This window comes from Gekko japonicus, unplaced genomic scaffold (assembly GCF_001447785.1).
Source record: "Gekko japonicus isolate JY-2015 unplaced genomic scaffold, Gekko_japonicus_V1.1 scaffold179, whole genome shotgun sequence".
NCBI classification, from domain to species: Eukaryota; Metazoa; Chordata; class Lepidosauria; order Squamata; family Gekkonidae; genus Gekko; species Gekko japonicus.
Genome location: NW_015160213.1, coordinates 668,056 through 694,143, shown reverse-complemented (window position 1 = coordinate 694,143; position 26,088 = coordinate 668,056). Strand labels below are relative to the sequence as shown.

Below are 26,088 nucleotides of genomic sequence, written 5' to 3'. Positions count from 1 at the left end.
CATTTTCTTAGGATCACAGAGCAACCAAAACAGCAAATGCAGTCCAGAAATAAAACGTCAAATCACGCTGGGTCGCACAGCAATGATGAGCATGAACCAAATATGGAAGAGCAAGGACATCAACTTAGCAACCAAATGCAGATTAATCTGTGCTATTGTGTTCCCCATAGCAACCTATGGCTGAAAAGTTGGACCATGAAGAAGCAATACAGGAGGAAAATCGACTCATTTGAGCTGTGGTGCTGGAGAAGTCTCCTGTGCATTCCTTGGACAGCAAAGGTGACAAAAAAGCAAGTATTGGAGCACATAGAACCAGACATGTCATTGGAAGGAAAAATCATAAAACTGCTACTGACTTATTTCAGCCATGTCATGTGGAAGATCTCACTAGAAGAAGCAATTATACTTGGATTGTTTAGCGGAAAAAGGAAAACGGGCTGAGAGAGAACATGTTGGCTAGACACCATAAAAGTTGACACCAGTCTTAGCATGGAACAACTCAAAGAAACAGTACAAGATTGGAAAATGTGGAGAGAGCTGGCCCATAGAATCGCCAAGAGTCGGACAGTGAGCTAGATACTGGGGAAGGGCATTCCAAAGGGAAATGCCATCACTTGTTGTTATCTGCCTCATCTTGCATGAGGCAAAGAACCAGTAGGCTGGATGGTGTGGAAGAAGGTGACCACAGCCTAAAGCCATTTAAGGTCTTAGATTTTAGTTTTAAGCATTTTCAATTGTGCCCAGAAACAAACTGGCACCCAATGCAGATTGTTCCTTGTATCCAGCCCCTGACAATAGGCTGGCTGCTGTGTTTTGAACCAGTAAAAGATTCCAGTTGGTCAAAGGTAGCCCAACACAAAGTGTATTGCAGTAATCTAACATTGTGATCAGAGTGTTGGTCTGGGTGAGTCATGCTTTTCAAGAAACAGCCATAGCTTGAATACTAGTGGAAGCTGAAAGAAGATACTACGGATTAGGATCCTGCAGCCCCTCCTCTACAAACCAGCCATCCAGGAGTGGCTGTCTTTTTGGTCCTTGAACATAAAGGTTCCGGTATAATTGACTAGATTATTAGCATTAGACAAGGTTTTTTTTCCATGGCCCTTATCCATTCTATTACTTTCTCCATTCTATTACTGAAACATCCATTGAGCAGAAGTAGATCTGGGTGTCAGCGGCATGTAGGTGGCAACTTACTCCAAATTGCCAGTTGACATTTCCTAGCAGATGTAGTTTGATAGTGTGGGAATCAAATACTGCTGTGAGACCCTACAGCATAAATGTTCCTCCTCCAATATTGCTGCCTCAGTATTACTTTTTGGAAGTTATAGGCAAAGTAAAAGAAGAATCACTGAAATATGGTGCTCCACAGTTCCAACTGAGCCAACCTGTCCAGAAAAATGCCATGGTCTGTGGGTTTTTCCTGTAACTTTGATTACCAAAGGAATCAGTAGGAACATAGTCCTCCTATTAACTGTCCCAGAAAAGATTGTCAGGGTGACCAATGTCATTTCCATCCCAAACCCAGGCCTGAATCTCAATTGAAATCAGTCTATATAGTACATTTCCTTCAAGGCAGTTTAAAGTTGTGTACCCACTGCACATCTGAGCATCTTACATAGCAATGAAATATTGGCCATTGGATGGATTTAATAGCTTCATGTATTTCTGAGCTGTGAATTAAGTTGGTGGTCTTAAGCTTTAGCTCCACATCTTTACAGGATTGTTGTGACAATTACCGAGATAATTAATGTAACATTCTTTGAATGCTTTGAAGTGCTTTTACACTGCTATTAACTAACTGCAAAAGATGCTGCTGTGGAATTGCATTTTGATCCCCACATTGTTAGTGTAGAAAACCGTATTTCTGTATTTCTGTTGTACAGAAGAACTCAAGTAATAAGTACTTGCTGTTGCTCCTATAGTGCTCAGTAAGCTTTTAAATATGATGATACAAAATAGATCATTGTTATCATGGTTTTATGTTTCAGCAAACATGTGACGTTGGGTCTTTAAAGCCTGAAGCCAAAAGATATTTAGAGAAGTCAATAAAAATGTGTGAAAGGAATGGGCTGCATCTTCCTCTGGAAGTACAGAATGTGAGTTTGGCATCTCTCAGAAATGAGAAGCATGTGTTTTTTACATGGTTATTGTGTTCCCATTTTAAACTGTGGTCTGAGACCATCCTATGTAGTCAGTAGTAGCTGATGGAAAGTAGAAGTGATAAGAAGATTTTCAAATGATGATATTTGGTGATAATATTTCAGAACTATTGACTTTTGGTGGTGGTGGAGGGTTAATGTTTCTGTTTCCAGAAAGTTTGGAGGGGGTTAATGTTTCTGTTTCCAGAAAGTTTTGCAAGTTGATGTTGACAGACCACCTGAAGCCATGGTTTGGATCCTAAGCCACGTGAATAGAGTCATGCCAGGGGGAGGCACTTTACCACCTCTCCCCTCTCACTTCAGACATTTGTGCCCTCCCCAAAGTGTGCTCTTGCAGGTCAGTGGGTCTGAAGGAGCAGAGCGGAGGGCAAACTGGGAGTCTGCAGCAAGGTAGAGAAATAAGCAAAAATCTCCCTTTCCTCCCAAGCAGACAGAAAAGCTGTTGTCAGAACATTTTAACACGTCTGCTTACTTTGGCACCTGGGTAGCTGAGCACCTAGCCTGCATAATGGTGGGTTTCAGATCATGATGACTGTATTCAAGCACCACTCATTTGTCCTCAGTGAAACTCTCTCCTCTCCCCGTTGCTTTTGTGATAGTCATGCAGGCAAACATGGAAGCTGTCATCTTCCTTTTATTCTGTATGTCCAAAATCAGCCATTACTTAGACATTGTAATCATTGTTAACTTTTGCTGCCCTAAGAGCTACTGTTGTAAGTTTCTACACATCTGAGCATAAAAGCAATAGAAAAGGATTAGAACGTTGTGATGGGGAAGTGACATGTACACTATTTTGCATGTTGAAGAAACAGTTTTTGAAGTTTCTTCTGCAGATGTATCTTTTCCATCTATATTCTAGATGATGTGTTTCAAATCCCAGCTCCCAAAAATGGAAGCAGTTCACAGAAACAGCACTTCATCTTCTTTCTCTGCCCACAGAAGACCCTACATCTCCCAAAAGCCTCTGCTAAAAATCGGACGGCCTTCCCGAGCAATTTGCCATGTGAGCAGGGACCACTGCAGAAAGCAGGGGGGAATCAAAGGCTTGCCCTATTTGCACAAGATGCAGAGCAGTAATTCTGCCTCATTTACCCCTTTCCTGCATTTCCCTGTGCCTCATGGCATATTGTTGAGGGGAGGGATCTGATCTTAATCGAAGCAAGGGGGGGCGGTGAAGGTGGCTGCTTGGGGGAGGGGAAGCTGGGAAGAACTGCTTCTGCTGTTTGCTTCTGTTCACAGAAACTAGGCTGTACCTCCTTTGCATGTTTTGATTCCTTTTATCTTTTAAAGTCTTTTAAATAAATAGTATTTTTAATGTAGGGATATTGGGAGCAAAACCATACAAATAAAACATTTCCTGTGAAACACTTTTGCTATATCATGCAATGTTTTGGTTTTTTTTAACTATCTCCATATTCAGGAAATCAAGAAAATAAAGCAGAAAGTGAGTGAGCTGTGCATAGACTTCAACAAAAATCTTAATGAAGAAAACACGTTTCTGGTATTTTCTCATGACGAACTTTGTGAGTATACATGTTTAGGAATTGTAGATAAATGTATATAAATTGGGCAAATAGCTTCATAAACATGGGTAAGCCCTATTAGTATTTATTTAAGATATTTATAACCTGACTTATTTCCTGGCAATCTCCTGAGTCATGCTGGCTTGGGGGCTAAGGCTCACACCTGGTGTTCCCTTAACACTTTATTGGGAAGGCTGGCATAACTAAGAGGAGCGTAATTCTACAGCCACTTTGGTTATGGAACCTAGCTGCCAGTATACTTGTAGCCAGGATAAGGTTACCTAACCACAACATTCCCTACTTCTTGGGTGTGGTTCTTGGGTGTGTTCTACAAACATAAGTGTACAGCAAACATGTTAAAGCAAGTGCACAACTAAAACACTCAGTCCTAGGCCGAGTTCAGACTGGCAATTTGAAGCGCTAGGGAGTCGTGGCAAAGAAGACCTGGAACGGCTTGGTCGCGGTATTTCCATTCACACTGCAGCAAATTAAGTGGGAGGATACCGTGGAGGAAGCGCAAGGGAGCATTCGCACTGTTGGCCCACCCCTGACGGGCTGTTAGCGGCTGTTTCTGCACTCCGCTGCATGCGCCTATGCGCATGGGCACCTGCCTGTGGAAACAGCCAGCGCCTCTTATCAACGACTGCAGGTTGTTCCCGCCTTAGCAGAGCTTGCATTCACACTCGGGGAACTGGAATCAACCCGCTCTACACACGATTTGCTACCACTTTCACCTGGTACTTTTTAAACTCGGGAGGGAAGCGGCCCAAGACGGCTTGAGTACGGCTGGGGGCCACCTGAAAGATATGCCTGTGTGAACCCACCCCTTTAATCCGCTACTGAAATGCTCCTGAAACGTTTGGATGCCGGGCCAAACTGTCAGTCTGAACTCGGCCCTAGTATTGGACTTCTAGATATATTTGGGCACTGAGTCCATACAATAAACTTCATCTCACCAGAATCCTGGTTGCATTTTTGCCATTTTTCTTTCAGTTTCTCTTCATTTTATATTGGCATTCATTTTTCCTCTGTGGTTAGCATCTTCTCTTCTGAGCTGCTATGTCTACTTTGGAATATTTTCTTAAGGATACTAAGCTGTCTTCATTTTCTGAGAATTCTAAATTTGGAAATTTATGTTATTACCTTAACATTTCAACATTTTAATTTTTGTTAGTCAAAATTATTACATTTGGAAAAGTTTTTCCTGATAATGGATTAACATGTATTTTGTATTGTCACGAAGTAAAATGTTTATATAAGTATGTAAGTAAGAAATATAACGACTTTAGGGTTGTGATTCCTTTGACAATACAAGCAAGTTGGTAATTAAATAATTTCAATGATAGCCACTTGAGGATATGTTTTATATTTTAAAGATGTGTCTGCTGATAGGCTTATATTAAATCCTGTGAAAATATGTTTCCTAGGTGCTCTTCCTGATGATTTTATCAGTAGTTTAGAGAAGATTGAAACAGACAGATATAAAGTTACCTTAAAATATCCTCACTATTTTCCTGTTCTGAAGAAGTGCTGTGTTCCGGACACCAGGCGGAAACTGGAAAGATCTTTTAACACAAGGTGCAAAGAGGTATGAGAGATCTGTTCCTTCCGTAATTAAAGGAAGAGATAAAAGAGGGCAGAACTAACTAAACTAGATGTAGGAATGTCTGTAGTTCAGAATAAAGCACATGCTATATATGTACGTATGTCTTCTTTTATTGCATATTCATCCAGAGATCTGTCCAAAAAGTCCAGGGCTGTGGCCAATGTTATAAAGGTTTAAGAGGAAGTTATTGTTGTAGTTGATGTGGCATTATTCCCATTTTGGACTTCTGTCCAAAAAACCCAGGGCAAGTGAACATTGGAGTCACCCAAATCCTCGCATCTGTGTGAGGTTGTCTCTGAAGGGAGAACTGTCCAAAGGTCACTCTGTGTATCTTACCACTGAATGCAGATTTCAGCATGGGTCTCCCTCAAAGTCCAGCATCATCCTACTATATTACGCTTGACCTTTCCCATGGGTCGAATGATGCCACAGAGTTCAGTCTTTGGTGTTGTCCCTCCTGCAGGGATCTTAGTTTGTTGTGCTAGAAGAACCTCTTCATCTGACCATGGGGAGAAGCTGCCAGTCAGCATTAGGAGTGCTGGTTGAACTGCAAAGTAGCATGATTAATAGAAACAAAATGCAAGAGAAATCATCCCTAATCCTTTTAGTACTTCAGTTTTATTAGCATTCTAAAGACCTGGCTTTAAGCTCTTTGCCCAGTTGTTAATTGAACATGCAGATTTTTAAAAAGGTTAATGTAAAGACTGAAGTTAATTAAAAGGTTAATTTAAGGAGTAAGACTTTGGGGCTAAGTTGGGTCAAAACTCATAATAAATTTTTGCATAATGGAACATGTTCCCAGGCGTTGTGCGTTTTCAAGTACTGATGTGCCTTGCTCTTATTGGGCTTAACATTATTTTAATGAATTTTGTTTAACTCAGTTTTATCTTAAGAAGCAAAAGTTCATAAAGATCACTACTGGCTCATGTTTTTGGAGGAAGCTTTTCAGCAGGAGAAAGTGTGTTATAAAAATCCAAAAGGAATTTATAGTTGTAGGTGTGGCATTTCCCCCATTTTAGGTACTTGCAAACAAGATGTGATTTTTCTTAATGCTTTGTTTTATGTTACTAATCCTAGAACTGAATCCAGGTATGAGGGAATTATTTATCAGTCAGCGTAGTTGTGATGTATGGTTGCAAGAAATGCACTTTCTTTGAAATGGCATTTGTGAAATGAGAGAGCTTTTGTAAATTGGATATAATGAAACAAAGAAATCAGAATGATTTTTGAGTAGAGAATTTAACTGTCAAACATACAGGTTTGTTTTAAGAAGATGGATCACTAGCAATTTAACAAAAAACAATGTAGTGCAGTAATTGTGTTGATACTGGTTGTCCTATCCCATTTGGTAACTGACATATTGGCAGGTGTCGAACTGTTGAAGAACCAGAATTCACCACTACATTGTTTAAAAAGCATGCTTAGACTCACAGAAGAGAAGAAGAGAAAGTGTTTATATCCCTCTTTTCTCTACCTTAAGGTGTCTCAAAGCAGCTTACAATCACATCCTTTTTTGCTCCCCACAACAAGCATCCTGTGAGGTAGGTGGGGCTGAGAGACTTCTGAGAGAACTACAAGTGGCCCAAGGTGGCCCAGCAGGCTTCATGTGAAGGAGTGGGGGAATCAAACCTGGTTCTCTAGATTAGAGTCCACCGCTCTTAGCCGTTGCACCACACTGGCTCTCTCATACCTGCCCAAATGTCAGTCTGAACAGCCATATAGGAGCCGAGTGAAATATGTAGTTGAGAATAAGCTCATATCAGTATTGCAGTAATACATGTAAACATTAAGCTGCTTTATCCTAATTCAGGCCAGTTGGACCAACTGGTTCAGTACTGTGCATTCTAACTGACAGCAGTTCGTCAAAGTCTCAGGCAAATGCCTTTCCCAGCCCTTCTACATATGATCCTTTCTAACTGGAAATGCCAGAGAGAAAATCTGGGGGCGCTGGTGTAGAAAACATGCCCTGTTCTGCCTAGCTTTGGCTCCCCTCTCCAAGTAGAAGAAACGTAAATTATTGTTACTTTGCTTTGAGCATGTAGGGCAATTTTCTACAATTTTTTTTAACGCGCTGACAAAATGAGGAGCATTCAGCATATTTCATTCAAAACCTGTACTGTTGCTGCTGCTTAAAGCAGACTTTGGTGTATTCTTTATAGGAAATAACAAACCCTTCATTGTTCCCCTAGGAAAATGCTAAAATTCTTCAAGAGTTGCTTCCTTTGAGGGCAAAATTAGCAGAACTTCTAGGATACAGTACGCATGCCAACTTTGTACTGGAGCTAAACACTGCGAAGATCACAGATAATGTAACAGCATTTTTAGGTCTGTCTTATTTATTTGTAATATAATATTACAAATATTAAATGCAATTTTTGGTCCTTTGGAAGTGTTTATTGTGATAAAGATTTTGGGGTGGGGAAGGAAGCTGCTGTTTTATACTCTGAAAGAACAGCTGCCATGTTGTGTCAGACCTGTGTTGGCCCAGCCAGGAGAGGGCAGGGGGTTTCATAGGGTTTGTACTGTTGGATGTTTACCTAACAGAAATTGAACAAGGCCAAACAGTAATTCAGGAACAGGGTGGAAAAGCAGAGTCGGCACCTGGGAAAACTGATGGGGTACATCTGGCCTTGTACTAACAGTCCAAGAAGAGACGGGATGGGAGTTCCTCAGGTGAAGCTGCTAATACCTGAGGACTGAGGGCATGGACCCAACTAAAGTGATCATGAGGGAAATCATGAGGGAAGCAGTAGACAGTACACACTGGGAAGGGACTCAGAAGGGGCCGTCAGGCATAGTTTGGGAATAGCAAATGAGGAAGAGCGATGTAATCATTCCTTCCATGAGAGCTAGAGGTTATGTTGTTGCCTCATGTGGAACAATCTAGAACTCAGCTGGGGAACTGAGGCAACTATCTAGCTCCCTGTGTGGTCCTTTTCCTCCCCCCTGATTTGTACGGAATGACAGCCACTCCCCAGCCTGCTTTACCTGTTGGCTCCCAGCAGCCTGTAGGAAGCAGTCTGGTAGCAGTTCCAACAGTCATATTTACACATGTTTACTTGGAGAGTGAGAGAATACTTAATGTATATGAGAATTCAAGAAGGTTACATAATAGCTTATAAACGATTTGTTAATTATAAACAACAGTAGCTAAGCAGTTAGAGCATGTAGTTAACATACCAAAATCTTGTATATTGTTAATCCAGTACACCTTTTAAAAAAAACAAACCAGAATGCAAAAATAGCCTTGCTGGATCAGGCTAGCTGCCTCCTGTCTGTCCATTGCATCCTGTTTCCCATGGCGGCTAGCCTGATGCCCTAACATGCTGCATTCAACCAGCAGCAGCTTGCATTTAGAGATACACGGCTTTTGAACACTAAGGCTTTATTTAGTCATATTAGCTAATAGGTTCATAAATGTCCAGTCCTCTTTTAAAGCCCTCTAAGGGTCTGTCACTACATCTTGAATGATGGAGTGCAACAAGTTAACCATGCATTGTGTGAAGATATACTTCCTTTGTCTTTCCTAAAACTGGCCATCCACTTTATATGGCACCCCTAAGCCCAAGTGTTTTGAAAAATGGGGAAATTGTCTAATCACTTTCTCTGCTTCATGTATAACTTTATAATCGTCTGTCATACCCCATTTAGTCATAACTTTTCTAAGCTGGAAAGCCCCAATATTTTTAGCCGTTCCTCATAGGAAAAGTATTCCCTCTTGAACATTTTGGCTGCTTTTTTCTGCCCCCCCCCCCCCCCCCCCCTCTTTTTTTTATATATATGGGGGCAACTAGAACCATAAACTGCATTCCAAATGCAGTTGCGCAATGGATCTAGGAAAGTTCATTGTGATAATGACTTTTGTATTTTTAGTCCCTTTCCTTAACATAAAATTTATCCCCTTTCACCACTGCCAAATACTGATTCTACATTTTCATTTTGCTATCCCCCATGACCTCCAAGGTCTTTTCCTGGTTAAATCATCACAAGTTCAGTCCCTCTCAGTGAGTCTGTGATTAGGATGCTTTGCCCCAATATGCATCACTTTACAATTACATCACACCCAATTTGCCATGTTGTTGCCCACCTGCTCTGGTTGGAGAAATCATGTTGGAATTTATCACAATGAACTCTGCTTTTTACTGTCTTGAATAACTTGGTGCCATCTGCAAAACTGGACTTTTGTTGTTCAGTCACAGTCGAGTCCGACTCTTCGCAATCCCATGGATCACATCACACCAGGCCCTCCTGTTTTCCGCCATCCTCTGAAGTTTGCTCAATTTCATGTTTGTTGCATTGGTAACACTGTCTAACTGTCTCATCCTTTGCCGTCTTTCCCAGCATCAGGGTCTTCTCCAGTGAGTGCTCCCTTCTCATTTGGTGGCCAAAGTATTTGAGCTTCAGCATCAGTATCTGGCCTTCCAGGGAACAGTCAGGGTTGATTTCCTTTAGGACTGACTGATTTGATCTCCTTGCAGTCCAGGGGACTCTCAAGAGTCTTCTCCAGCAGCATAATTCAAAAGCATCTATTCTTCGGCACTCGGCCTTCCTTATGGTCCAACTCTTGCATACATTACTACTGGGAATACCTTCACTTTGACTATGCAGACTTTTGTCTCTGTTAATCCCTGATTCCAGTTAATTAATTAATATTGGCATTGGTTACTAATATAAGAAATGTCAGTTTACCCTTGCTCTCTGTTTCCTGTTATTCAAAGAGTTACTGAACCACAGAAGAACCCATCTTCTTATCCCATGATGCTAAATTTATTTAGGTGCCTTTGATGAGGAACTTGTCGGAAGCTTTTTGGAAGGCTAAATATATATCTGCCACATGACTCTTACCTGAGTTTTGCAACCATCCAGTTGTAATGGGTATATTAGGCTCAGAACTCCATGGCTCTAAAAATGTGTCCTTGACCTATCAATCCCTGCTTTCCATATGAGAAAATATGTGCCACAAAGATATTAGCCTGATTGTTTACAGCTCCCTCCCTGTGACTTTGGCTAAAGTATACTGTACATTCTTGTATTTAGCTGAGTTGTTCTTTTAATAAATTGTAGCAAGTCTTTTAATTAAGGAGAAATTCCTTGGGTATGTTAAGCATTGCTGTCCCAAAACAGGCTTTTGCTGATTCATCACTTCAGTGTCTACAATGTATATTACCTGTATCTACTATTTTTTCTTGGACCTTTCTGTAATAACATGATGCATGCAACTAAATAAATTGTCATAGTAATTGTTTCATTTTCAGATGATCTGAGCAATAAACTGAAGCTTCTGGGTGAAGAAGAGAGAGCATTTATTCTAACCCTGAAGAAAAAAGAGTGTGAAGAAAGAGGCTTTGAATATGATGGGAAAATTAATGCATGGGATCTTCATTATTATATGAACCAGACGGAAGAGCTTAAGTATTCAGTAGATCAAGAGAAACTGAAGGAATACTTCCCTATCGAAGCAGTCACAGAAGGGTTACTGAACATTTACCAGCAGCTGCTTGGACTTGTCTTTGAACAAGTAGACAATCCCCATGTTTGGCATGAGAGTGTTACTCTTTACACAGTGAAAGACAGTTCAACAGGAGAAGTTTTAGGACAGTTCTACTTGGACCTATATCCAAGGTACTTGTACAGTTTGTAGCTAGTATAATCCTTATTTTTATTAGGATTAAGATGAAGCTGATTGTTAGTAGTTGTGAGGGTGGGTGCAGTATTAAAGCTCTGAGGACCTGACTATGGCATGCAATTCCTTGTGCTCACTCATCATTTTTCCCCAAGGAGCCATTCTGGCATATGTATTGTATTTGTCATAGGCACTCAGCAGTGGTCTATATTAATTATATTGCCCATTATTACTGGAATTTGTTCATGGACACAGAGTAGAAGCTAAAAATATCATAAGTGCCAGTAACTGCATGCTCCTAATATTTATTTGTTTCATGTTTGCAACATGCCTTTACAACACCTGGCATGAAGCTTAAGGTGCATCCAGCCCTTATTTGTTGAAACTGAATAGGCGCTTGGGCACAAGGAATTCCTAAATCTCCTCAGGCAACCCTTCCAATTTTAGTCATGGATTAGAAAATCAGGTGCTGTGATTTAGGGGCCTGTGTTATTGCTCATTCAGACTCCACCTTGAAAAAAAGATTGCAAATATCATGAAACCTGACCTTTGCCTTGATGAAAGGCATGCAGCTTCAGTTCCTTTTGAGAACCCACAGATCTAAATTAAGAGGAAGGCATATTGTTTCCTTGTTCTTCAGAGGTCTTTTATTCTAATGCACTACAATTCTAAGCATGTTTACTGAGAAGTAAGTCCCACTGAATTTAGAGTGTGTAGGATTATGCAGCCTTTGTATACTCTTAGAACTTTCTGCAGTAAATTTAGTAGGAAATCAGTCCAGTTAAATGTTCTGTTGCTCTTCTTCCTGGCTTAGTTCTGACATAATAGCAAACCATGCATTATCTATTGAAAGTGAACTTGCAAGGCTCCCTTTTCCTTGGTATCTCATCCATTTTTAGTTCGTGCTAACCATAGTTTGCTGCAATATCTAACTTGAGAGCATGTGGTTGACAGCCATTTTGAGGGTGGCACTCACCACCTCCTATCAAAATTCTAAAGGTGCCTACAGCCTCAGAGAGGTTGGAGATCCTCTGGGGTAGATGAAGAACTCTTGGGAGAAACTAAGAACTAAGTCTTGCCACCTTGACTATTTTCCCCTTTGTGTGTTCACAGCAGGCTGTGAAATTTATCTCCAGAGGCCCATTGTTGCACCGATCCTGACTGCTTTTGGGAAGTGTTTGCACAGTTTCCAAATCTGCTAACATCATGGGGAGCTAACTACCTGTTATACAGCCCTTCTGTCCCCTGAGTGTCAGCCCCAGTCATGTCGATCAGACACACTCTGGGAGTTTCATGCTTGGAACGTAATTCTCAGGCACTCATGGGTCCAGTTCGGATCAAGACTGTAAAGAGAGGGGAATTGAGCTCCCTCCAGCACTGTTTGCTTGGCCTGAAATGCCCCAGATAGCCACTGTTTGCCCTGCTGTGGAAACTTACATGTACTAATGCGCTGCCTATAAGTATCCCCAAAAGGATCCCTGATGCCTTGTGTAACTAAGGAAATGTTGGTTGGGGGGAAGGTTAAGCCCCCTTGTGCCATGGTTCTAACCAGAGTTCGGTCCATGTGCCTGAAAATTAAGTTCCTGGTATGGAACCTCCACAGCATGTCTGGTTGACAGGACCAGTGTGGATGTGCAGAGGAAGCAAGTATTTTGTTAACATGTAGTTTACACCCTTAATTTGGAGTTGCAATTACTTTGTGAACCTTGCTTCCCCTTAAGCTTTAGGTAGAAAAGGTTTGTAATTATCCAGAGTTTGCCCCTCTTTGTGAATCCTATCTATTTTCTCCAGATTGCAGTACATTTTTATGGACGCAGTTCTGAAGAACGGTTTCCTCCATAACCCAAAAGATTTCCCATAAGTCTTTTTATTCCGTTCACAAGTATGGTTTAAAAATCAAGATAGGCTGACTTCTGAAAGCTATTTTACAAAACACACACTGCAGTTTATTTTATTTAATTAGTCGTAAACTAGTATGTCCCACCTTTCCTCTTGGTTCAAGGTGATGTACAATAATAATTTAAACATTGCCATATTTTGCTATGTTACCTGTAGCTGTAATTGCCATATTTTGCTATGTTACCTGTAGCTGGCATTAAGCACAGTATCTAATACATATTTGCTTGCCTACAGTTTCAAGCTGCCTCATTTGTTAGATTCATCTAGAAATTGTTTTCTTTCTGTGACTTGGTACCTTCAATCTCAGCTGTCTATTGGCTTTAAGTTCTATTAAGCACTCTTAACACACCGGTTGTGGCTGCCCAGTTCCAGTAAGGCCTGCAACCCAGTGAATTCTAGGAATAATCCTATTAAATGGGCTAATTAAACCTGTTATTTTCATATCTCTTTCTTATCATTCCAAAGACTACTTTTAGTACTAAGGTTGGTCTGCAGTCTTGTGTTACAATACCATTTAATTTCTATAGCCAATGATATCCAGAAACAGTTGAGGAATCTTTTTGACCACAGTTCAAGAAGCAACAATCCATGATAATCCCATTTAACTATGTGACATAATGCCAGAGTTATGCATCTTCTGGATGGCAGCTGGTATAAAAGAAAATGGAAGTGATTTCATATAATCAGTGAATGTTGTGCCTGTAATCAATTATTCCTTGTGTCTTGTACTGTATGCACAAGACTGCTACATTCTAGTATTCCTCATTCTTTAAACCAGAATTATTACCACCTCAGATTCCATACTCTGGGTAAAGCAAATTAGTATTCTAACATCATCTAAAAGAATGCATTGACAGGGTGGGGCAAAAATCCATTCATTAATGAACAGTGGTAACAATAAAATGACAGATCAACTATATCCAGGTGGGCAGCAACATTGATCTGAAGCAGTAGAACAAATTTTGAGTCCAGTGGCACCTTTAAGACAAACAAAAGTTTGTTCAAGATATGAGCTTTTGTGTGCATGCACATTTCTTGAGGAAGTGCATCATACTTTGAATAAACTTTTGTTGGTCTTAAAGGTGCCACTGGACTCAAAATTAGATCAGCTACATGTGATTTTGCATATATGTCTTTAGCATGTTGCGTTTCAGATGTTTTGCTTCAGAGCAGATTGGTTTAACAAAGCAAATGCCAGACTTTGTTAGAAAATAACTTACTTGAAACTGTTCCAAAAGCTGGTAAATCCAGAACGTTAATGAAGTGTGTCCGACCAAACACAGTTCAAACCCCATTTCCCTCAGATAATGGATACAAATACCTGGTTTTCAAAAGGCGCTTTCAGACATTCTTTCCCAGGGGTTTATTACGTGTTTGCTGATTGATATGCTTATTCATCATGCTGAATGTTTGGAAGCCAAATGTCTGCTCTTTTCATCCCCTCGCTAATAATTTTATTCAAAACTTTGAGCAGGATATGCATTAGGTACCCATCTTCAAAGTGGTGCAGTCATTGCTGCTTTCAAAGAGAGAGACAGAAAGGAATAAAATATGTACTATATCCTTTTGTTCAAGTGACAAAGAGCTCTAGCAGTGTAGCATTTTTATGCCACCACAAAAGAAAAACTGGTATAGAGTGTTTTGATGAGAAATGTTTAGGCCAAAATGTAGGCAGTAACTTTTGGGTGCAGTTATTTCACTTTGAAAAGTCTCTTTTACAAAATCAGATACTTGAATGGACAGGACATAAAAGCCCTAGATAAAATCAGTATGCCAAAAAGCATAACAGGATGTAATATAGCTCTTTCTGTGGACTGCAAAAGGTATTGAATGGAGCCCAGTTTTAGTGCATTAGGATGGTCAAGAATATTGTGGCATATCATATGCAATGAATAAGTGAAGCAAGTGCATGTCATTGGGCATACCTGTGGTCCAAAGGCTATCGTGCCTCTTGTTTTCCCTTGAAAGCTCTCCGAAAGGCAAAAAGCTAAAGCTTCAGAGGATAAGATATGTTTTAATGCCATAATTACCATGACTAAGAATAGCTTACAGTAAAACAGACACTCAAAAGCATCCAGAGTTATCCCTTTAGTAGTATGTCTAAATTGCAGGAGGGAGAGTGTCCTTTGACTCCCAAGTGTTACAACAATGTAGAAAAATATTTTCCTGTTATTAGCTATTCCAAGAGAAGGATGAGCCCCCCCCCCCAATATATAAAACAGTACCAAATGATTCATCTTTTTTTTTCTGTGGTACTTCTGGAAATGATGGTTTTGACCTGTTTTCTTACTCAGAGAAGGGAAGTATGGGCATGCTGCGTGCTTTGGTCTCCAGCCTGGCTGCCTGCTTTCTCATGGCAGCAGAATGATGTCGGTAGCAGCTCTGGTAACCAACTTCACAAAAGCGACAGTGGACCGCCCATCACTGCTACGACATGGTGAGGTGAAAACTTATTTCCATGAGTTTGGACATGTAATGCATCAGATATGTGCACAGGTTAGTAGGCATTTTAACATTCAAGAACAGAATGGTAAATTTAGTAATCTGTGGCTTGGATCCTGCAAAGCATTTCCAGTAACAAAAGGGATAAAGGAGTGATTTTGGGTGATTTCTTCCCTCCCACAGGTGACCCTCCAGTGCCTCCCCCCCCATGCTGTTCCTGGGAATCCCCCATTTCCTCATAAGCAGCATTTCAGGGGATATTTTGGGCTGCAGAGGGAGACAGGGAAGTTCTGGTCTGCCAACAGAAATCTGTCAGTCTGCAGAAATTTTCAGCAGGTTCCAAACCACCATATAGGTTATACGTTTAAAACAAAGCTATCAACAGTATCATGTAACTGTAACAAACTGAAATGTGTTTTATTTCCCAACAGCTGAAATGTGATTTGTTTCCTACTTAATGGTTCATTTGGTTGGGTCCTCACATATTAGGACATTGTGCCTTTCATATTAGAATTCACAACGTAACCATGAGGCTCTCTGATGAACATCAATGGCAAATATGGTCATTTTCAGAGACATGCTTTTTATTCTTGGTGACTTCAGGCATTAGTAATCCCAGGTTTCTCAGCCTTTTGACTAAGATCAAGTATGCGTGAATAATCCCAGTCTTCTTTACATCAGTCAGTCTTGGATGCTGGCTGTCTTGACTCACAAGCTTTATATGGGGGGGAGGGGTGTTTGTATATAAATATAGGTGATAAAATGTTTCAGTTTAACATTAAAATTCTTAATAATTCTGTGTGTATGTTATATTAGTAGCAAAAACATAAGGTACATTATATTATAGCTTTGGGGAAAGTGCAGAAAAGGGCAACTAGAATGATAAAAGGGTTGGAACACTTTCCCTATGAAGAAAGGTTAAAGCGCTTGGGGCTCTTTAGCTTGGAGAAACGACGGCTGAGGGGTGACATGATTGAGGTTTATAAGATTATGCATGGGATAGAGCAGGTAAAGAGGTACTTTTCTCCCTTTCTTACAATACAAGAACTCGTGGGCACTCCATGAAATTGCTGAGTGGTTGGGTTAGAACAGATAAAAGGAAGTACTTCTTCACCCAAAGAGTGATTAACACATGGAATTCACTGCCACAGGAGGTGGTGGTGGCTACAAGCATGGACGGCTTCAAGGGGGAATTAGATAAGCATATGGAGCAGAGGTCCATCAGTGGCTATTAGCCACAAGGTATAGATACGGGCTCTGGGGCAGGTGATGCTCTGTATTCTTGGTGCTTGGGGGGGGTCAGTAGTGGGTGGGCTTCTAACGTCCTGGCCCCACTACTGGACCTCCTGATGGCACTTGGTATTTTTGGCTACTGTGTGAGAGTGTTGGACTGGATGGGCCTTTGGCCTGATCCAACACTGGCTTCTCTTATGTTCTTATGTACGTGTGTGTGTGTGTGTGTGTGTGTGTGTGTGTGTGTGTGTGTGCGCGTGTGTGCTGTCTCTTTCTCTGGTGGCTCCACATAGGGTGTCCTCAACACCTTTCTGCTACCACCCTCCTCTATTCATGTCACCTGAGTGTTTGATTGTGTGTGGCTTGCCATACTGTTTAAAGATTGCTGAGGAACAAGGAGGAAAAGAGTGCCTCACTTCATGTCGTTGTAGAATGGGCCATGCATGTATGCATTGCTGTGTCTTCCTTAGGATTTTACTCTGCATTCATTCTTTGTGTTTTTTTCCCCCATCTTTGACAGACTGACTTTGCTAGGTTTAGTGGAACTAATGTGGAAACAGATTTTGTAGAGGTACCTTCCCAAATGTTTGAGAACTGGGTATGGGAGAAAGAACCTCTAAAACAAATGTCAAGACATTACAAAGATGGAAGCCATGTCCCAGATGATCTCCTTGAAAAACTGGTTGCTTCTAGGCTAGCCAACACAGGTATTCCTTTTGTGGGGTGTCTTTGGTGTTTGTGTGGGCGTGCAAGAATTAAATAACTGGCATGAAATAAAAGGATATACCCTTAGAAATGCTAGCAGATGTTTTGATATTTTAATTGTTTAATAATAAGAGGGTGGGAGTCCTAAAAAAAATCTGTTGAGGATCCTCCCTGAGATCCAAAACATGATTAATGAATGTCAGTTTCCAACTCAATTCCTAGAGAACAACTTTTTCCTACTGAGCTCAAAGATGAAAATCTTAGACAACACTGTCTCAGGTTCAGTAATGCTTTGATCATAGCCTTCTGGATTTCTTCCTCCTCCTCCCAGAAACTGACACTATGCTTTAAATCTTTGGGGGTTCATGGAGTGATACATTGCTACTGTGGCTAGATCCAAACACACTTCTAATTTTTTTTCATCACAATTTTGACCACTTATTTGAGGCTCCAAATGACTGGTGCCCGAACACTAGACTTCTTCAATGTGGAATAGCAATAGTAATACAAGATTAATATGACAAATATTTGGTGGGTATACTTAAACTACCAAATGTGGAGTGGGCCATGTTTCTTATGGCCATTTCAAGAGATGTCTTTAATGATACTCCCATATGATACAGAACTAAAAAGTTGATGATTTCTGAGAATGAAATGAGGCTTTGCTAACTGAGATCACAGAAAGAGGTAAGTTTGCTTGGATGGATGGCCCCTTTGATTCACAACACCATCTTCCATTGAACTAACCACCACCACCCCGGCCCAAAACCCTGCTCTGGTGTGGCTCCACATAACTTGCTGTAGGAAGACTTAAGGACCGCTATAGAGGCACGCAGGCTGGAGGGCTGCCAGTAGGGTTGCCAGCCTCCGGGGGGGGGGGGCTTGGAGGGCTCCCGGAATTACAAGTGATCACCAGACTAGAGAGATCACTGCCCCTGGAGACAATAGACTCTGTGGTAGAAAACTTACGACAGATTTCACCACAAACCCTAGTGCTGATTGGAGGGGCATGACAAATGATAGGTGGGGCCTAGAGGGGTGTGATAAAAAATTATCTGCCCTGGACGCCAAATAGGCTAGGTATGCCACTGCTTTTACCTGTTTATTGTCCCTGTTAAGATATAGTTGGGAAGATTTCAGAAGAAAGCCTTAGATGGGGGGGGGGAAGCGTGCAAAGCTTAAGGTCCACTCTAGATCTTTCCTGAAGGACTATCTGAGGACCAACTCACATGCTACAAAGATGTATGCTACCAAAAAAAAAATTGGGTCAGACATGCTCTTGGAGCTGCATGCTGGAAAATCAATTCATAGGCATGAGGGGGGCTCATTTGGATCGGGATTTGGACCACAGCAAAGGGGTTTCAGCCTTGCATCCTCTGCCAGTTTCCCAATTTGGAAGGACCCAGGGATATTGTTCGCCCCACTGGAGGAAGCTACATGTAGCCATCGGAACATATATTTCCCAGTGGGCAAATAGCTACTTCCTGGGGCCATTTCGGGGGGGGGGGGAGCTGAAGCCTCTTCTGCTACAAGCCAAGACTCTGTGCAATGGATTTAAGTTCCCAGTAGAGAGACTGTCAGAAGGGGATCTAGGTCTGGCATAGAAGTTATCTTTTCTATATCATTGTTCCTTAGTGCTATCAGTTCTGTAAAATCTCCCATTTGCCATCATTTCCTGTTTGCTGTTGCCAAAGTCATTTCAGTTTTGTTTTTATAATGGCATATCATTTTATCTAATTTTGTTCTGTTTTAAGCACTTAAAAATCTCAATACATTCTGTCCCAGGTAGAGTTTTGTAGCACTCACAACATGTTTCCAAATCCTTGTCCTGGTTTCTTGACGGTGTTTTGATCCTCTGATTTAACTAGGACTCCTGACTCTTCGCCAGATTGTCTTGAGCAAAGTTGATCAGTCGGTTCATACTAAATCTTCTGCTAATCCTGCTGAGGAATATGCCAAGTACTGTGATGACATTTTGGGAATACCTGCAACACCTGGTATGGACATTTTAAAACTTTCATTTATCCCTTGTTACTTTTACAAATGCAACAAAAATTTCTAACAAGGAATGCTGTTGGTTTTTAATACCATGACACTATGGAAAAATTAAACATTTCTAAGTTTTGACATTTAATTTCCTTTCAAGCTTAAATGTATTGTAGTGCTTTGGCAATATATAGTGCATCATTTATAACTGTTAACATATAACACTGTACCCTTTCGAATCTATATGGAATCTGAGAGTAAAATCGTGCTCATTTTCTATAAGTAAAATTGTGAATAATACCGAACACTTATGAGAGAGCTGCAGACAGCTGCACCATATATGCTTTTGCATATTTATCTGAAGTTTTTGCATACTGAAATGTATAAAAAAAAATAAACATGGAAATTAGAAAACAAGTGTTGGGGTAAAAAAGAGTGTACAGTCCCATACAGTCAAATAGGATAAGTAGACTATTTATATATAATGCATAATGTTGAAAACAGTGAAGTCTTCAGTGGCCTGTTAATAGAAATAGAGTGCATTAAGTGTGGACATATAGCCTATAAACATATCCTTGAAAACAGATTGCATTACATAAAAATCTTCATAAAATATATTTTGAGGGAGTAAAACATTTTACTTCTTCCAAAAAAGAAAATATTTCATAGGAGGTTTTTTTAGTGCTCCCCAAAATTGACATTTTTCTTTCCTTTGGAAAAGATTTAAAAAGTTCTCAGGGTAGGAAAAGTTTTTTTCTAGGTCTTCATACCTCTCTTTTCTACCCTGCTCTCCACCAGTCATTCTTACTTCTTTGGGCAGACAGCCTGGATTTATTGAACTCCAGTTGCCTCTTTGACCAGAGCACAGACGGGAGCATGCCAACCTCGGCTATGGACAGGATATGGCCCCAAAAAAGGGAGGAAGTAAGCGTCCCAACAGGTACACAGAGTAGGACCCGTGTGTCCTGTCAGGCCCCAAATGAGAGCTCCTCCCCCTAGATCAAGTTGGGGTGCAGTCTGCCTTTATTCCCTTTCCTCACATGTACTGTGCCCACCTTCTGTGTCACACAGAGTACTGTCAGGTAGCCAAGATGGCTCTTGTGACTGGTTCCCCAAGGAGGGGGTTCAATGAGGCCAACAGATGGAAATTCCACACTTCTTTTTAGTTACTTGTTCTGGTCTTTTTCTGAGAAGTTCACTGCAGTGTAAGTCAGGCCTTCTGACTTCCATAGAACTGCTGTCTGAGACCAGATCTGATTAACTTCAGAGGTTTAACTGTATTGATACTCTCCTCTGAATCCATTCTTTATTATACTTTCTCTAATATTTGTGTTATCTGCATAATCAATGTTCAGGGTTTTGCCTTCTGCTGTGTTTTATGGAAGATTCTTGAGAACTCCCCATCAGGAAAGGCTCCATAATTTTTATCTCATGTTTTGCTTCATTGTAATTTTTATACTGAGTTGAGGAATTCTTTCATTAGCCCTCTTTTACACAAATGTAAAAGCCACTCTGATAAGTGGTTAGTTTTATGTCTTCTCTCTGACCAGAACCCTCATATTACTAATCAAGCAGCTAGGTATTTCCTAGCTTCCAAGCAGCTCTGGGAAATGATTGTTAATAACTTTGGATAATTTCCTTTTTCCTCCTTTTAAAAAGTTTGTGATGGTTCATTTGCATTATTTCTTGATGTTGTGTGAGCTGGTTATGTGATTTGTAATAATACCTAACAAAGGTTTATTATTTGATTTGTATCTGCACATTGTTTTCTGCTCCTTAAGGTACAAATATGCCAGCTACCTTTGGGCATTTGGCAGGTGGATATGATGCCCAGTACTATGGGTACCTCTGGAGTGAAGTTTTCTCAATGGACATTTTTTACAATTGCTTTAAACAAGAAGGGATAATGAATCCAAAGGTAGGAGAACTTTATGATACCTAGTGTGGATTGCATTTGTCACTTTGCTGGAGTGAAGTCTGAAAAAGATGCTTTACTCGAAAAGGGCAGAATTGGCAAATTTGAACACAGAGACAGCCATTTTGGCCTTATAAATCGGAGAGTTGGATCCAAACTAATGTTTCCACAGGCACAAGGATTTCTGTCCATGGAGCACAATTTTCCTGTTTCCCCCATCCTGTGGCAGCCTGAAATGCCCCCCCCCCCAATCCTGTTCTCAGGGGGATGCCTCTCCCCCAGGCACTGGATTTCGGGAGGCATTTCAGACTGCTATGGAAGTGGGGAAGCAGGAAAATCACAGTCTGAGAGCAGAAGTCCTTGTGCTTGCAGAAATGTCTGGTCTGTATCCAATCTTGTGTCAGTGGGCATACTTTATGAGGAAAAAAGCTGTATTTTTGTGACACATTTAATTTTGAACACATAGCATCAAAGAAACGTTAAATATATGTTTTAATACTTGGTGGTTATTGCTTACTTTGAAAGTCTCAGTGGTTAATTCTCTGCGTGAAATATGACCTCATTCTTTTATTCCTGACTGATTGGATGTGTTCACACTGAGGGAGATGAAGTTGTGTGTTGTTCTGTTCAGCGGAGCTTTGAGTCCTAGTAATATGTAATGCTGTTTCTGTTCTGCACCTCTTCATCTGTTTTATTTTCGTGCATTATCTATGAATTCCTTTTTAAAAGCAAGCAAATTTTCAGGCCATTCATAATATATTTCAAAGCGTATCATATGCAGAAGTGTTGAGGTGGCTGAGCAAACTTGTCAAATGACCAAGCTGGTCTAATGTTAGAGCTGCAGATAGTTGTGTTTACAAGAATTAATTTTGGAAGTTTTACTTTGCATTATAAACAAACAGATAAAAAAGATTGATTGAGGTTAACTGGAAAGGTGGTTTGGAAATGTTAATAAATGTCACAACAGGCACCCAATACTACTTTTCATAACTTATTATCAGGCTGAAAAGCACTCAGCTAATAAAAAGACTTGGGTAAAATGCGAAACTAATAAATAGATTTGGGTGAAATGTGAAACTAATAGACTTGGATGAAATATAGAATGCAGGAGCAGCCAGCATCAGTATGAAAACTTCTTATGGGACTAGAGAGATCCACATAAAAAGCTGGGTATAGATTATGCATTACAAATTATGGAACTGCAGTGTTGCATGTTTGGCTCTAAGGATTACTTGATGTGTTGCCTCGTGGAAGCAACATCCATTAAGACAAAATAACTTGTACACCAGTGCTAAGGATTAGGTGAGTGGACATTTAGATGATGATGGCTGCTTCATAGGAAATGTAAATATGGAATTAGCCTGGAGAAAGCAATCTTCTGCAGTAGTGCCTGAGATGCCTACAGGCTCTCGATATGATGTTTAACCAGTGTTCTAGACATGCAAAGTCTGGATACAAAGCTTAGTCTTGTATGTGTTTAACATGAGGAACTGTAGAAAGATGCATGCCACTTTCCTTTCCAGAGTTCTTATGGTCAGATGATCTTGAGCAATGACTAAAGGAATAATACATTATTTACTAAAGGAAAATATGTTAGACAGAAATTTGGTGACCAAGTATAGCATGTTCGGGTCACTGTCTAGCATCAGATAGGGAATATTATCCCCTTGGAGTTTATTAATGGAGAGCGTGTTAAAAGTGGTAAAAAGCCAACAATCCAATATTTTATGGATGCATGCCTCTGTAAACTGCCCAAAGAGACTTTCAGGTGTGTTAAAGATGGATTAACAGTGGAGCTATTCTTGAGAAGATTACTTTTTTAAAAAAAACCAACCCATAAGACTGTGAGAACGGACAGACACATGTTTAGCCCTCTGTATTCCCACAAGTTTTGTAAACCTAGTTTGCTGGGAGCATGATAACCAAGGGCTGGAGTGTGCAGAAGGTTTTCTCACCCTATGTTGACTGCAGAAGGACAAACAGCTTGTGGAAGAACAAGAACAATTATGTTAGCTCTGTGGTAAGAATACCTCCTGCTTCCATTCCATGGAAATGTCCTTTATTTGTTGTGGATTTAGAAAATTCACATAAACATGAAATATTAGCCAACCTTTTTATTTTCTTTTAGGCTGGAATGAAATACAGAAATCTTATCCTGAAGCCTGGAGGCTCATTAGATGGAATGGATATGCTCCAAACATTTTTAGGTCGTAAGCCAAACCAAAAAGCTTTTTTACTGAGTAAAGGATTATATACTTAATAAAACTATGGGCTCTTTGTAATTGGATGTCATCTGGGGAATCAATCTTGAAATGCCTGCTGATGTTCTTGACCTGAAAGGTAAAACGATGAGTGTTTTTCACTAAAAAGATCTAATTGCGTTTATAATGTTTTTATTCCTGGTTTTAAAAATTCATAGTTCTCAGCACTGCCCCCCATAGTGAATTATGGTGCAGAATTTCTTACTTTTAATCAGTAAATTATTTGTGGATTGTGATGAAAAACATTGATGTAATGTGTAAAGAAAGCGAGAACGAATCAATAAATATAACATTGCACACTTTGTGGATTCTAACTGTGAATATCAAACTGACTTTTCAGTCTATGGAGTAAAATAAATCGTTGGCCCTATCATTTTTTTAAACTTCACCCAATGCACAAGTGCCATTTTGAGTCACTTATCAAGTCCTGACGCACTTGGTTACTTGACTTGAAAGTTCAGCATCCACAGAACAATAAACGAAGGCTAAAATTCAACAAAAAGGTTGCCAAAAGTGTTCTGATTTCCACATCTTGTGTCTTCAGAGAATGAAAGTCTGTGGATGTAATCATAAATGGGGACAGGAACAAAATATCTTTTTGTTACCTGGAAGGTCAGGGAAGGTGAATTAGTATATACCACATGCAGCTGATAATTCCATACCCCAAGCCAAATTTACTATCCACATCTCCTCTCCTGCTGCTGTTCTGAAACTTACAGAAATTCCTTTGCCACATGTTTTCACTGTAGTTCATTCCATGTAACATGAATGCCCATGGTAGGGGGGTGGTCAGCTTGCCAGGAGGCAGCTCTAACCAAGCATTTTCTGCTTCCCTGAGCTGTAATCTTTTTTCATACTGTTTTGATCAGAGATTTTTAAAGAATATGAAAAATGGATGAGAGCATATTTGGAGGATTCAGAGTAAGACAAAAAAAAAAGGGAAGGAAAGAAATGAAGACAATGAAAGCATCAACCATATGGCTATGAAAAGGTCCCATGGGTCACAGGTAGAGCATCTGTTTTGCATATAGAAGGTCCAAGGTTGGTTCCTCAGCATCTCCAGTGATGTATAAAACCCCTGCCTGAAACCATGAACAGCTGCTGCCAGTCCAAGTAGACATTCTAGATCTTGGTAGACTAATGACCTGACTCAGTATAAGGTGGCTTCATGTGTTCAAGCATATCAAAAAGGTGAGTGTAATAGTTAAATAGAAGCTAGATGTAACATGTCATACCAGTATCAGTCCAACAAAGGCATTCATTTGTTTTGTGACAGAGTGTTACGGTGGTCATCTGAGGACATGAGAGATGAGAGAAAGGAAGCCAAGCGGTAATAACTAATCTATTGTCTAATAGACTAAATTATCAAGTCTGATTGTGAGACTCGGCAGCCATTTGTCAAGTGAATTTTTTTTTTAATTCTCTCAGGCTCCATGCACAGATGGAGTATTGTGTCTCCGCTTACCAAAGAGATTTTAGTTGCCGACAGCAAGCCAAGGAGGAGGTCTTAGTAGATAAATCGGATAGTCACCGTCAGTATGGTTTAACAGAACTTATTTTGGGATCTTTGTCAGCAAGATATTTTGTAATTAAACTATTTTTGAAATTAATCATATTCCTACTAAGCATGTGCCTAACTGAACACACATTTGCTGCCATTTTGAGCTAAATTGAGTAGATTGAATGGAGTTTGAGAGGAACTATGTACTTCATATTTTCAGTTGTTAGTCTTGCATATTGTCATCTTGAATGTGTAATCTTGGCTTCTGGCTCATATTTCCAATTCTGATTTATCCTCCAGGCCCTCTTCCTGTATTATCATGCAGAATGAGACATCAGCTTCTCTGAACTTTTAAGGTGATGATAGGAGAGAGAATTTCCATTTGAAAGCTTATTTAGCTATTAGCTTAAAACACTTGGTACAGCCTTCCTGCGTCTGTGGCAGTTCAGAATGCAAGAAAGCAGATCACACTTCTTTGTTTAGTTTTTTTGAAAAAAGATTAAGGAGAAATTAGTTTAGAGCCCTTTTCTCTGCTGTGTTTTCCAAAGCCAAGAAGTTTTTCATACAGTGGTACATGCAGGTCCTTACCTGTATTCTGAACATCCCAAGAAGGACCAACTGTCTCATAGAGTTCCTCAACTTGACATGTAAAGCATATATGTTCTTCTTATAAACTAGTCTGTTGATAATTCTGACATTCATGCTTAAGGGGAGATTGAATGAATGAATCCTATGGTAATGTTAAAAGCTTATGATGGGGAAGAAGAGAAGGGTTGAAAAGTTAGTGCAGTACACTGGTAGTTGCATTAAGACTTGGGCTTGGACCGGGAAGAATCATTAAATTCTATTACTTGTTGATTTTCAAGGACATTATAGCAAGTTCTTGATTTAGTCTGAACTTCTAACTTAGACCAGGATCCTTTGTACATAGCCAATAAAGAACACTCACTGTAACATGTTTACTGGCTTCACATTCAATTTCCTGTCAGCTGTAGTGTGATTAAGAACATAAAAATAGCCCTGCTGGATCAGACCAGTGGTCCATCTAGTTCAGCATCCTGTCTCACACAATGGCTAACCAGTTCCTCTCGAGGGCCAACAGCAGGGCATAGAGACTGAGACTTTCCCCTGATGTTGCTTCTTGGCACTGGGATTCAGAGGTTGACTGCCTCTGAACGTGGAGATTCCCCTCAATCACCATGGCTAGTAACCACTGATAGATGTATCCTCCA

At 40.3% G+C, this 26,088-nt stretch overlaps 1 protein-coding gene across 2 annotated transcripts in view; it reads left to right on the top strand.

Moving 5' to 3' along the window:
• Window positions 1–23,647, top strand: part of NLN (neurolysin (metallopeptidase M3 family)) — a 37,013-nt gene extending 13,366 nt beyond the window's left edge. For both annotated transcript variants that reach the window (XM_015410211.1, XM_015410203.1), the window contains exons 4-13: window positions 1,992–2,099; window positions 3,583–3,685; window positions 5,113–5,273; window positions 7,481–7,616; window positions 10,547–10,913; window positions 15,108–15,309; window positions 17,009–17,195; window positions 19,062–19,190; window positions 20,961–21,097; window positions 23,223–23,647. In XM_015410211.1, coding sequence (XP_015265697.1) covers window positions 1,992–2,099; window positions 3,583–3,685; window positions 5,113–5,273; window positions 7,481–7,616; window positions 10,547–10,913; window positions 15,108–15,309; window positions 17,009–17,195; window positions 19,062–19,190; window positions 20,961–21,097; window positions 23,223–23,354 — 1,662 coding nt within the window. In that variant the 3' untranslated portion in view covers window positions 23,355–23,647. The remainder of the gene's footprint in view (window positions 1–1,991; window positions 2,100–3,582; window positions 3,686–5,112; window positions 5,274–7,480; window positions 7,617–10,546; window positions 10,914–15,107; window positions 15,310–17,008; window positions 17,196–19,061; window positions 19,191–20,960; window positions 21,098–23,222) is intronic.
• The last annotated feature ends 2,441 nt before the right edge of the window (window positions 23,648–26,088 follow it).